The following is a 13,938-nucleotide window of genomic DNA, read 5'->3' on the forward strand; positions in this document are numbered from 1 at the left end:
TGACTGCCCAATTGGCGCCAACAGCCCTGAGCTCTGATTGGTTCAAAGACTCTTTTTAAAGAAGCGGTCAGACCGATTGCGAACCTAGGCTCCCAGCTAGGCAAGCTCCATACCTTACAACATTTTCCTGCCCTTTTTTCTTCTGCCTGATACCTGTTGCCGACCTGTTTCTGGACCCGTTTCTGCCCTGCACTGCCGTCCTGGCTACCGACCAGTATCCATGCTGCCTACGAGTGCCACTTCCGAGTTCCTGCCACCTGCTATCCGTGTCCGTCGATCATCAGATCGTGGAAGCAAGCACTGCTCCCTCTCTTTATCGATAAAACTGAGTAAACAAACGCTACTGGCGCCTGTCTCCGTTTCTGGCTTGTGACATTATTGTCAATGTTACCAGTGAAATGTACAAAGAAAAAAAAGAATGAACACTTATGCATTTGGCTGGCAACTAGTTGAGGGTGTCCACTGCCCGAAGACAGCTGGGATGGGCTCCAATACCCCCTAGTGAAGATAGGCGGTGCAGATAATGGATGGATGGATGGACACTTAGTCCAGGCCCTGTGCCCTGTCCCCTGTGTGAATTATCAATACACACTGTATCTAAACTGTTATTGTTCCCAAAATAATATTCTAGCTTTACTCTGAGTGAACCGTCCACTCAGCGTTCGGTGGTTGCAGCGTCAAGTCAAGTCACATTTATTTATATAGCCCTTAAACACAAAAATGTCTCAAAGGACCGCACAGGATTCCAATTACACAATTACCTGATCTTAAACCAATATGCGGGCAAGGAACAACTCAAAATCTCAGCGTGAGGAAAAAGAGAAACCTTGAGAAGGGACCTCATAAGTGGTAATCCCTGTAATAGACGAAGGTTGTAGATGGTCAATCTATGCTGTTGCAGAATCTGATATCAGCTACGGTTGGGCAGAAATTGAACAGACACATTTTGTATTTCACCAATGATTGGATTATTGTAAGTTTATAATGCATCAGCTACACATATCGAGCATTACAGAGACCCTTACAGTTTAGTACTTCCTTTCTTAAAAGAGTCTTGTCACCTTGTGAACCACTCGAACATTTGTCTGAGGAGAACAGCAGCATTGTCATGTTTGTTTTACTCCAGTCTTTTTGAAGTTCCTTGTTTTACGATGATGTACCCTTGATATGTAAAATTTTCCTCCTGAATTGTTTGTAATAAAGTAGAGGAGGGGTGGAGGTTCTGGTGATATGAGAATCAGGCTGAGAAATGACACTATCTCCTCATGAGCAATATTAATGACTATTGTCTCTTGTGTGTTTCATACAGAGATTTAAGGTAATACTTGTAGACCTAACAACAAAGAATATGTTCATGTGGCATGCATGATTGTCAAATCATGTTGCAACAAACATCTCATCACAAAATGAACAAATCATCTGAAAAAAAGGATGACAGGTTGAAGCCAAAGGCTTATTGGACACATTTCCCCCAATAGCTTTGGATGCTTCTTTTATCAATCATTTTAACAAGTTATCATATCTTAGACGATAATTACAATTCTATGTTAGTCAATTCAGGTATGATCAAATTATTTGAATCCCTATATACCCTTTATAGTTTGAGGGTATTTTCTTTCCCATCCTCCTTTACTCTTTAACAAGAATAGAAAGTGTAAAATCTATGACATTTAAGCATCTTCTTGTGTAAAATTTTAAATGGGATTGGGTGTGATTGAACCAAGCTGCTTGATTGTAGCCGCCATCCGCTGTCTGATCAGTAAGCAGAATGTAGCATTTCACTGCAAACAATAACATTGTTAAAGTTCTGTTGCAAATAAAGGTTTTTAATGTGTCATGATAAAACATAAAAATGACATAGCAGTATGACTTCCAGGAAATGTGGTTTGTCATCCTGCTGCTGCACTAAATGACTAATCAATAAACTTCCATGGAGCCAGTGTATGTGAGTCAGCGGTTGTCTCCCCTTTGTTTGTTGTATATTAGTCTGTGAGCTCATTTCAGGCAACAACTTATGCATGAAACAATTCGTAGTGGTAGTTTTACAACCACATATATGACGTTATGAAAAATAACAGAAAATAAAAAAATAAAAATAAGCGGTTTGGAAATGAATTCTTATGTTTACTTTCCAATGAAAAAAAAAAATTAATCCATGCCCTCGGCTTTGATCTATTAATTGTTATTTTGCAGTGCGAATCTCATTTGCATGGTGGTGGAGATAGGGGTAGCCGGTGAACAAACAATCTTTTGTTGTCAATCGTCTGAAGGAGTGTGTTTGCTCAGAGTGTGTGTTGGTGTTGATGACACAAAGACTTCTGTGTTTGTGATGGATCACTGACATGCATGAACTTCACTAATAACCGGTGACTTGCTAATGTGCTAAATGCTACACCACGTGAACAGAGTACCACGTTATTCTCACCCTCCGCTTGCTGGCCATTTATTCATACATAACTTTAAACAGGAAGCCCGTTCCCTGGAAACGCTATGCAGTCTCCACCTGCTAGTTGCTAGCTGAGCCTGTTAGCTAATAGCTACACTATGTTGCCAATTTGCTAATTTTTACGTCATTCGAATGGCAAATCTGGGTTTATGTTAAGTAAATAATGTGACATGTTGCTAGGCTACCGGCGCTGTCTGCGCAGCTGTCGTCATGTTGAACTCCAATCGGCTGGACTAAACATAACTTGGTGTGTCAGCCTACAACAACTGTCACACAAACACACACGTACAATTTGAGACTTCTGGAAGAGGGCAGGTTGAGCCATATTTAGTGTGAAATCGAGCGGCGCTCTGTTGGTGCACATGAAGTACATTTAGGAGTAAGCTTGTGGATCACTTTTCCCTCAATTTCCTTTTGCTTGTTGCCGTTGCTCGTCTTTGAGCTAAAAAAGTCCCATTGAGTCAATTGTAATAGCGCACTATATTTCCAATCTTTCCCTTTTTGAGTGTTGTGCCTATGCTCCAGAAACTCTAAAAAGCATTTGAAAGTTCTTGGGTGGTCTCCCTTAATCAGAATATTATTCATTTTTACCAAGACGTTTCTAGCATTACATCTGAAGTCTGGTCAGCCCTCTCAAGGGATATGACCGGGGTAGATAGATATATAGACATCTGAAATCTGACTGAGAGGAGCCTCGAGAACCTCTCCGACGTCTTCCAGCGGTATCGGATCCAATGCTCGCCTGTGATGTGTCCCATGTTATTCCGAGCAGTCCTATGTGCTTTCCCGCATACATACCTCTGTGCTAGAAATAGACCAGGTCATGAGGTTGACGAACTTTCAAGTCTAACCATGCTTAATCCCATTGGACCATTTATGTTTATTACCAAAAGAAGAGGACATATCTAGAGCGTGGTCGGATGTGATGCCAACAACTTTTAGCCCACTTTTGCACTATGCAATTATCACATTTTATAATATTTGTTATATTTTATATATATTTTTTATAATAACACCTACATGCAACAGTTTTTTATTGCTGGGTTTTAGTTTTTGTTTGTTTCTTTCTTTTCATCCATCCCTCCATCCATTATCTGCACCGCTTATCCTCAGTCGGGTCGCGGGGGTGCTGGAGCCCATCCAAGCTATCTTCGAGCAGTGGGCAGGGGAAACCGTGAACTGGTTGCCAGCCAGTCGCAGGGCACACAGAGACAGACGGCTCACTCGCTCATTCACACGTAGGGACAATTTGGACCGGCCAATTAACCTGACATGGATGTTTTTGGAATGTGGGAGGAAACCCAGGCAAGCACGGGGAGAATCTGCAAACTCCACACAGGAGGTTCAATCTCATTACCTCAGAATTGTGCCGCACACGCGCTAACCACTGCGCCGCCGTGCTGCCTTCTTTCTTTTTAGATACATTATTATTACAACCTTCTTATATAGTTTAATCAATGCTTATTTATTACTGCTTTGTAGCTGGCTGCTTATATTTCTACTCAGCTATATAATGGAGTGAGTAGTGTCCAGGAAATCTATCGATCCGGTATATCGCAAGTGTTTAAAGATCTTTGTTTTATAATGTGGAAAGGCTGAGTTGAGATAAGGCTCTTTGCTGAAGGGTCTGCATTTGTGTGTTTTTGCTCGGCTAAGAGAATCGCAAACAATTGTCAGCATTCCTGATTATTGGCAGCAAAGCTCAGCCCGGTTGGGTTTTATGGTGGGTTTTGATGGTGCAAGTAGAAAAAGTACTCCAATTTGGACGTACAAATAATTTTATGTCTAATACCCTGAATGTGTCCTGACTCCTGAATGCCCTGCTTTTAAACTCATCAAGTAATTTGCACTTCATTACCGGTCACCATTTGAGTTGCCCGCGGGCCAGGCCTGAAAATAGTTCAACTGTGATGGGTCATTGAGATTTTCTTGGAACTTTGACTTATAATTGACATGGGAAATAAGTGACATGATCACTTTTTAAATACATGATCAATTCTTCCAAAGTTATTTTCAAAAGAAGCCTATAATTTCTATATGTAAATTGCTCAGGGACCATGGCAGATGTTTTATTGGTTGAGCCTATTTTAACCCTACTTCATTCCTGTTTACCTTGATTGAAATTCCCCTTCTTAATCAATAATAAACCTTTCAAAAACAACATGGCACCTATTTATTCACAATGATACAGACTATGTAGAATTTATTTTATTGACCAAATTGTCACGAAACGGGCCAGGAAGCAGGAAGTGTGAACTCAAATGCGTAGACGATCTGTCACTTTAATTTAGGAAAGAAAAGTTGTCCAACACAAACAGACCAAAGACAAAACAAAACAGGCTTAAAGGCAATCAAAATTACAAACTAGGCATTTACTCAGAACAAACAGGCATGAACAGGTTTTCCTCAAGATTAAGCAATGGTCTGACAACGGGCAGTCCCAAAAGGAGCGTTTAAGTACTCCACAAGCAATCATTTCAATGCGTCTCAGCCGGTGTCAAGGGGCGGGGCTAGCTGGATGCCATGACAACCGTGCAGGACATGACACAAATAAACAACACAAACAATTCCTTCAGCATCTTTCTTAGTTCTTTCTCCAATTGCAGAAAACTTCAACTCTTCCAGAGATGGTTGTACTCTGTAACAGAAACGGTCTTGATTACGGTAAGTTTAATTTGCAACAAAGATGTCAGAATATAAGTTCCCTTTTGTCTTCCCATACTATGTATGTACTGTACTTTCTTCACATAGCTGAAAACTCTCTCATTGTCGGTATTAGATTGAGGAAGGCAGAACAGAACTTTGTAAATTTATTTCATCAATGGAAATGCACTTTTTAATTTAAGTACGTTTGGCATAAGAGGGCAGCACGGCAGAGCAGTGGTTAGTGCGTGTGCGACACAGTTCTGAAGTCATGAGATCGGACCTCCCCGCGACCCTAATGAGGATAAGCGGTACGGCTAATGAGATGAGATGAGATCGGACCTCCTGTGTGGAGTTTGCATGTTCTCCCCGTGCTTGCGTGGGTTTCCTCCGGGCTCTCCGGTTCCTCCCACATTCCAAAAAACATGCATGTAAGGTTAATTGGCCGGTCCAAATTGTCCCACGGTGTGAATGAGCGAGTGAGTTTGCGAGTGTGCCCCGCGACAGGATGGCAACCAGTTCAGGGTGTCTCCTGCCCACTGCCCGGAGATAGCTGAGATGGGCTCCAGCACCCCGCAACCCTACTGAGGATAAGCCGTGCAGATAATGGATGGATAACTGGATGTCTAGCATAAGAGACACTGGATCAATCAGTCTTCCGTCTTGGGTTTTTGGAGGGATAAGAGCATTTGGTAGCAACTGGCAACTTTTCCCATTCATCCTTTAATACTGCTGCGAGCCAGGAAAAAAGAGTTCAAATGTTTTATTTTCCCCTGTACAAAATTGTTGTATGGCTTACACAATTTGTAATTATTAAATGAATATAGGAAATATAAGTCAAGTCATGTTTATTTGCATAGCTCTTAATCACAAAAAGTCTCAAAGATCACAGACTATAGCAAACTACAGACTATCATTGCACCATTCCCTGATCTAAGACCTACATGAGGGCAAGAAAAACTAAAATCCCTCATCATGGGAAAAAATATAGTGACAGGTATGTCTAGTCTTCAAAAATATTTTTTTTAAAAATGGTTATAATATAAATTACTTAATGCCCTCATACTAGGCAAATATTTTAGTGGTTGACCTAGCCCGCGGGCATTATGGTGCCCCCCTAAGGTCAGTTGAGGTGCCCGTTGACCTGTTCTAAAAATAGCTCACCAGTGCTGGGTCATTGTGAATTTCGAGTAAAATTATTTTTAATTGGTTGACTGTGTGTAATTAACCTGGTATTAATATAATAATAACATGACAAATTGTTGTATTAGAAATTCAAATAACTAAATTTAAATCGGTTTGGCCAAAGAAATCTAAGTATTGATAAATATTTTTAACTAATTAATTAAGTGAAGAAAATGAGAATGTATTCATGTATTAAACCTGTTTATTTGTTCATCTTTTTATTGGTTTTACAGGAAATACAACAAACTAAATTCCAATAAATGGGTTTAATAAAGAAAATGAGCAAAACTGTGCAGTTTTTTGGCTAGCTATCTGGCTACCTTTTTAGCTTTGAAGCTAGCCATCTTCCTATATTTCATCTATTTGGCAAGCTATCCGGCTAGCTTTTTACTTTTTTCCCCGTGTTATTTAGCAGGCATTTTATCTTACTTTGCTAGTTATCACGCTAAATTTTGACATCTTTTCTAGGTTACTATCTAGTTTTTTTTAGCTTTCTGGATGTGAGTATTTCTGTAGTGCAGTGGTTAGCACAATCACTACAATCACGCAAAAGGTCCTCAGTTCGAGATCAGGTAGAATTGTATGTTGGCCTGGAGATGGATGGGTGCCACCAGGCTGTACTTGCCCAAGACACACCACAGGAAATGGTGCCCCTATGACCCTAGTGGTTAAGGGATGGACCCACCAATCCACCTCTAGCTTATGAATGACCTAGATTTCCTGTTGACAATATGTACGTATTGTTTGTTAATGCAACATCCATTGCAGCCTGGTCATCCTGGAAGGGGGTTTACCTCATGTGTGGTCCCTTCTCAAGGTTTCTTCATTTTCCTCATACTGAGATTTTTAAGTTTTTCCTTGCCCTCCTGTAGATTTTAGATCCCAGGATGGTGTAATAATAGTCTGCAGTTTGCAAAAGTCTGTAGTGTGTGCAGCCCTTTGAGAGTCTTTGTGATTAAGGGCTATACAAATAACATGACTCGAATTGACTTTTAGATAACAGGTTGGCTTTTAACTCTTGAAATCAGCTATCTTGCTTCCTCTTAGTTACTTTCTAGCTATTCAGCTAAGTTATTATTGAAATTCGTATCAAACTTGGTGCCATTTGCGCTAATTTGTATCAAAAAGTATCTCTCAGCTTGAAAAAGGTCATAGACCCCTGACCAAGCTTATTGTAATACAGTATCTACTACCTGGTTGGAGCATAATGACACTGTAATAACATACAACAACGAGATAAATTGTTATTTTAGAACTTCATATCTAACACGTAGCCCTTCACAATAATCATTAACAATAAAGCAGCTCTCAGCTTCAAAAAGGTTGGTGACCCCTGGTCCATGGACTTGCAGTGCGTTTCATGGCTGTGAAGTGACTTAAAGATTCATGTAAATATATTCCGTCTGTAAAGGATTTCCTTTGTGGGACGTGTTTCCTTTGTTGTGAGATTGCAGAAAGTGAGCCTGCCACGTCCCCTTTTGCGTGTTGGCGAATATTACTCACTGTTGTGCAACTCTTTGACCACCGCAAACTTCTGTTTCTTGAGGCGCCCCGTTGACGGGGCGAGGCCAGGAGCGGGTCAAAGTCATTGGTTGTTTTGCATGTCAATCAGCAAGACTCGACGTGTGATTGGTCGTGACAAGTCCTCCCGTTTGCCTTTTCAACTTGGCTCTGTCGGTTCACGCTCGGCTTCGACTGTGTGCGTGCGTGTAGCGCTTTTTGTCCCAACTTTGTCGGAGTCCAGGGAACTCTTAGCCAGTGGGAGCTTCTCCGGTCCGCCCTCGCGGTGTTTATCCTGTCCAAAGTGGACTTTGCTTGTCAAGACGGTCGACGTGGAAACTTTTAGGTGAGTTGGACAAAGAAAAAATGGCAGACAACGAAGAACAGCAAGTGTCGTCCAGCTCGGCTCTCTTTAGCGACGAGGTCCATCACTATCAAGCCGAACCAGAAACCGAGGCGGAACTTTACACAGACGATCAGCCCAAGCAGGACCTCTTCAGCGTGGATGACATCGTGGACTTGGTCGGGGGAGCCCAGGATGCCCTGGAACGGCACATGGCAGAAGACATTGAGCCGCACTACACCACGGAAACTTTCGAGGACGAGTCCGGCTTACTGGACCCGGAACCGGTGCCTCTTTTGGTAATGGAACAAGTAGAGGAGGAAGAAGAAGAAGACGAAGAGGACAACTTGAGGCCAGACTCCACCAGCCCCTCCGGCTTCCCGCAGTACGCTCCTTCAGCCCCCCGAGAAGCGGAGCCACAGGTTGGTCTGGAGAGCGACGCCCTCCCCGCCGTGGCTTCAACCCAGCCAGCAGCGCCATCCCCCGCACAGGCAGCAGACGCACAACGAGCAGCGGCTCCGGCATCATGTGAGTATCCACTTCGAAGACGCTTTAAGCCGAATCAAGCGACACGCGACACATTTTCTTTGTTTTTTTCTGCGGGGGTAAATAAGACTACGGGTTGGCCGACACTGGAGTGTCTCTCGTTAACGTCTGGCCAGTGCTAACAGGCGTCATGCTGGCGCCGGGGCTCGCTCGTCGGGTAGCAAATCCTAATTGAAAATTAACAATAAAGCCTCAGTCGAACCTCTGCTTTGGACTAAAACCAACATCGGTGCCCTTTAAGCGCTCCAATCGAACAAATGGGCCCCAGCAGCTTTACCCACCCTTGTTAGCTGCTTAGCAGAAACATCAGCTATTTGGCAACTCATGATCGGCCACAAGCCGGCTTGTTGACAGCTCATCAGTCGCCATAGAGACGTTCAACTTGAAATCGAAAAGAAAATTTAATGTCTGAGTCTTGTTAGAGTGAAGACAGGCGGGGTGCGGACGCCTCCGCCCGGGGCTGGCAGCGGGGATGCGGCCCACCTGTTCAATTAACATAAGCGTCACTGGACGATCTGCTGAATCATTTCGCATAGAAAAGCTGATCTCGTCTTTGGAAATTTGCTTTATTGATATCACTTTGGCTGAAGTTTGTGTTTGCAGACGATTTTGCCTGCAATGAACAGTGACCATCTGCTCTTCGCCTCCACCCGTTGCTAGCTGCAATGTTGCTAGTTCTTTATCGGAAATGAAACGACGCAAACCTAAACCCCTTGAAGCACTAACTAATTGTCTCCAGTTTAAGAATGTAATTGTGGTCATCGCTTATGTTAGGCTGACGCGTTGGGCCGTCTCGCCTGAAAGCTTGTCGTCGTATGACGTTCAAAGCAGGAGCTCGTTTTTTCCCTTTTGGCGCATCTGTTAGGTGCCATCACATCCCAATGTTGCTGCAAGGATGGCGGAGGAATTCAATGCGTTAAAGTCTGCGTTTAAAAAAACGATGCGGCTCGCTCAGTGTCTGTTAAATGAAGCCCGTGCAAACGGATTAGTCACAACAAAGGAATCTGCTCAGTGTCGCCACCCATTTTCCCCCCTGCAGCACCTTGTCCCTGAATCCAACAAGATCCTCTCGCATTCGCCATCGACATCCGTGCTCTGCCGTAATAGATGGTTTTCTGTCTTTACAGTCGATTGGTTTAACCATCACCCAAACACCGTTAGTTATCATAGAGGCCTGGTTGTGGATTTTCAGCATCTCTGGGCACAACGTAAGAATGAATCTGTTCACGCCAGTTAGCTTTGTACAGAGAAATGAGGCAGATTGCAGGAAAACAGGCTTCTATAAGGCATGCAACAAGCCTGGCTGTCTGCCTGCCTGCAGGGAAGAGGGGGTGTATGTAGGCCAGGCAGTGAGGGAGTCAGGGCGGGGCCGCATGATGGACCAAACCTTAACTCAGAACAAAGACACAGCTAGCCCGAACTCCGCATGTTTGTCCTAAAAATACTTTTAACACTTGCTCCACTGCGGCCATACCAAATGGAGTATATTGGGATTCAGTGTCTTTTTAAATCTAATTGGGAGGTACACTTGTCATCCTTAGCCTCTTGCTTCCCTTATAAATGATTGCAATAATGCCTTACAAACTAGAGCTAAGATTCATGGCCCGAACCCGAGGCAATTTCGGGCCGGGTCGGGCCTGAAATGTCAGTCATACGGTCGGGTCGGGTCGGGTTCGGTCCTGCTTTTTTTTTTTTTTTTTTTTTTTTTTTTTAATTAATTAATAATTATAAATATATGTTCATTAAAAATATATACTTAAACTATGTATGGATAATGGATAAAACGGAGAAGGAGCTGTAATTGCTTTTAACGGAGCCAGAGCATGCTCTGTGCACGTGACGTGACGTGAATGCTGTCCTCTTAATAATCTTCCCCTCCGCAAATTCGCGTGATTTTGGCCTGGTATCCCCGATATGGAGTCGGACCAACAAGAAGTTAAGGATAAACTCAAGAGAGGAGAACTGACGAGGAAAACGCACTCTGGTAAGAGTTTTAATAAGCGTTTTATATAGAATACGATCGCTTTTGTCGGAAGTGTACATTGACGTTGGTGACATTTTCATCCGCGTTAAAAAACGCAATTTGCAGAATAAAATCACGCTTTATTGTTTAAATAAACGCGTTATATAGACTAGGATCTCCCAATTATTATAATTAGCTCGCTTTATTGTTTTAATAAGCGTTGACTCTTCGTGATTTAGGGCTATACAAATAAAAATGACTTGACTTGACTTTATATAGAATACGATCGGGGGGGGGGGGGGGAGATTTGCATAGGAGTCGGAAAAGGGCACAACACGTCAACACCCCCTCAATGATAGTGCCGCGCTAAAATCTTAAGGACGTACTACTACTGCTGCTGTGGATTATGGCCCAATGATCAAGTCGTGAAAATGACGGACGCCCTTAAATGTTTTCGCTACCTCAAAAAAAAAAAACCGTCAATGACAGATTGTCGCTTAATGTAACATCTGCAGTGCAGACACAGAAATATAAAAGATGTAAATGTTTATACAGTTTTATTTAACTTAGGCCTAGATGTTGTAACAAAAGGCAGAGTTTAATTTGTTATCATAAATCACCCCTCCTTATAAATAAAATATGTAATTTCGGGCCCCCTCGGGCCGGGCCAGCAAATCCAGTTAATTAGTCGGGCTCGGTCCGGGTCGGGTTTAATACCCCTCGGGCCTGCGTCGGGCTCGGGTGCTTTTTTTGGGCCCGATCTTACCTCTATTACAAACACAACAGAGAACTGATATACTCAAAGCAAGACAGACTATGTTGAATACTGTGATACTATTAGCAATCTCTAATGACCTTGTCTTCGCGACCAGTGACCGAGAGAATCCGGGTTAGGGCCAAAATGGACAAGATCATTTTAACATAATACAAGTTAAAAAAAATCCTGTACAAAAATTGTTATATGGCGTACACAAATAAAAACGATCAAAAACCTATGTAAAATACAGAGGAAACATATAAGGTGACAAGTATGGGAATGTACCCCCTGAATGGTAATCGAATCCATAAGTACTCAAAGATCTGGATAGAACCTGCTTGATGGTGAGATAGGTCTGACTGTTTAGAAAAAGCACAATATAGATGAAGCCATTTCAGTAAAAATACATGCTCCACACACTTGATTTACTGTGCTAATGCTACAATGAATAGCTTATTCAAATCGAGTCTTTAGTATCCCATTCTGGAAGGATAGGGTACCTATGGCTTTTCATAAGTTCATATAGCTTGATGGTAAAGGACTCAAATATTTTTTGTTATCTTGTTAAATGCTGAGTGAATGTCATACATGCAAAGCCAAGACAATATGAATATAAGTGGGGTTCGGTCCAGTAAGACACAATTTTAACTGCAGTTAAGTGTCACACCAGCAGACCGTCTTGGCAGTAAATTGCTCTACAACCTTTTACATAGAAGCCTATTAAACAAATTGGTTTCACTGTTGTGACACTTTATGATGAATACTCCCAGAATTTTTTTTAACCCAAAACAAATGTTTTACCCAGAAGCTTTTGCAAAGCACATAGAGCAATTTGATTGGGTTAGTAGTGGATATGGGCCTAGCTATACCCTGGGCCTAGCTATACCCAGGACAGGACGCGCGGGCTCCTCCTTGCCCAGCGCTGCCTGCACTGAAGATAAATACGTTGACAAAATTAAATGTTGTCTCAAAATACAGTGCATCCGGAAAGTATTGCTTCACTTTTTCCACATTTTGTTATGTTACAGCCTCATTCCAAATTGTATTAATTTAATCTCTTATCTCAAAATTCTACACAAAATACTCCATTATGACAATGTGAAAAAGTTTTTTTTTTTTTTTTTTTACTTTTTATGAATTTGTTAAAAATAGAAAACTAAGAAATCACATTTACACAAGTATTCACAGCCTTTGCCATGAAGCTCAAAATTGAGCTCAGGGGCATCTTTTTTCCACTGATCATCCTTGAGATCTTTCTACAGCTTAATTGGAGTCCACCTGCAGTAAATTCAGTTGATTGGACATGATTTGGAAAGGCACGCACCTGTCTACAAAAGGTCCCACAGTTGTGTGTGCATGTCAGAGCACAAACGCCAAGCATGAAGTCAAAAGAACTGTCTGTAGACCTGCGAGACAGGATTGTCTTGAGGCACAAATCTGGGGAAGGATACAGAAAAAATTCTGCTGCTTTGAAGGTCTCAATGAGCACAGTGGCCTCCATTATTCGTAAATGGAAGACATTTGGAACCACCAGGACTCTTCCTATAGCTGGCCGGCCTTCTAAACTGAGCAATCGGGGAAGAAGGGCCTTAGTCAGGGAGGTGACCAAGAACCTGATGGTCACTCTGTCAGAGCTCCAGCGTTCCTCTGTGGAGAGAGGAGAGCCTTCCAGAAGGACAACCATCTCTGCAGCAATCCACCAATCAGGTCTGTATGGTAGAGTGGCCAGACGAAAGCCACTCCTTAGTAAAAGGAACATGGAAGCCCGTCTGGAATTTGCCAAAAAGAACCTGAATGACTCTCAGACCACGAGAAACAAAATTCTCTGGTCTGATGTACAAAGATTGAACTCTTTGGTGTGAATGCCAGGCGTCATGTTTGGAGGAAACCAGGGACCGCTCATCACCAGGCCAATACCATCCCTACAGTGAAGCATGGTGGTGGCAGCATCATGCTGTGGGGATGTTTTTCAGCAGCAGGAACTGGCAGACTAGTCAGGATAGAAGGAAAAACGAATGCAGCAATATATAGAGATATCCTGGATGAAAACCTGCTCCAGAGCGCTCTTGACCTCAGGCTGAGGCGAAGGTTCATTTTTCAGCAGGACAACGACCCAAAGTACACAGCCAAGATCTCAAAAGATTGGCTTCAGAACCACTCCGTGAATGTCTTGGAGCCAGACTTGAATCTAAACGAACATCTCTGGAGAGATCAGAAAATGGCTGTGCACAAACGTCTCCCATCCAACCTGATTGAGCTTGAGACTTATTGCAAAGAAGAATGGGCAAAACTGCCTAAAGATAGGTGTGCTAAACTTGTGGGATCATATTCAAAAAGACTTGAGGCTGTATTTGCTGCCAAAGGTGAATCAACAAAGTATTAAGCAAAGGCTGTGAATACAATAATAATAATAATAATAATTTCCTTTGTATTGTCATTCTTTGTAACAATGTACACAGAACGAAATGTCGATACACCTGACCCGTTGTAGCGAGTCGGTGCAGCCGCAGCCAGAGGGCGCCGCCATTATACCAATTAGGTATGTGTCGGTCGAG

The 13,938-nt window shown here is 42.6% G+C and overlaps 1 protein-coding gene and 1 long non-coding RNA gene across 3 annotated transcripts in view; one reads left to right on the top strand and one right to left on the bottom strand.

Annotated features, from left to right (window-relative positions):
• Positions 1-4,708: 4,708 nt before the first annotated feature.
• Positions 4,709-9,950, bottom strand: LOC148353930 (uncharacterized). Its single transcript, XR_015852400.1, has 2 exons — positions 7,778-9,950; positions 4,709-5,084 (listed from the first exon to the last, which is right to left on the bottom strand). It is a non-coding gene; the product is annotated as an uncharacterized LOC148353930 (long non-coding RNA).
• LOC148353931 (uncharacterized) overlaps positions 7,830-13,938 on the top strand; it is a 33,766-nt gene continuing 27,657 nt past the window's right edge. Inside the window, exon 1 of one of the 2 annotated variants that reach the window (XM_088350862.1) lies at positions 7,830-8,645. In XM_088350862.1, the coding sequence (XP_088206988.1) occupies positions 8,141-8,645 (505 nt within the window). In that variant the 5' untranslated portion in view covers positions 7,830-8,140. The remainder of the gene's footprint in view (positions 8,646-13,938) is intronic. The other variant, XM_088350863.1, reaches the window with a different exon arrangement.

Source organism: Urocampus carinirostris, chromosome 13 (assembly GCF_059441175.1).
Source record: "Urocampus carinirostris isolate Australia breed hairy pipefish chromosome 13, RoL_Ucar_1.0, whole genome shotgun sequence".
Lineage (NCBI taxonomy): Eukaryota > Metazoa > Chordata > Actinopteri > Syngnathiformes > Syngnathidae > Urocampus > Urocampus carinirostris.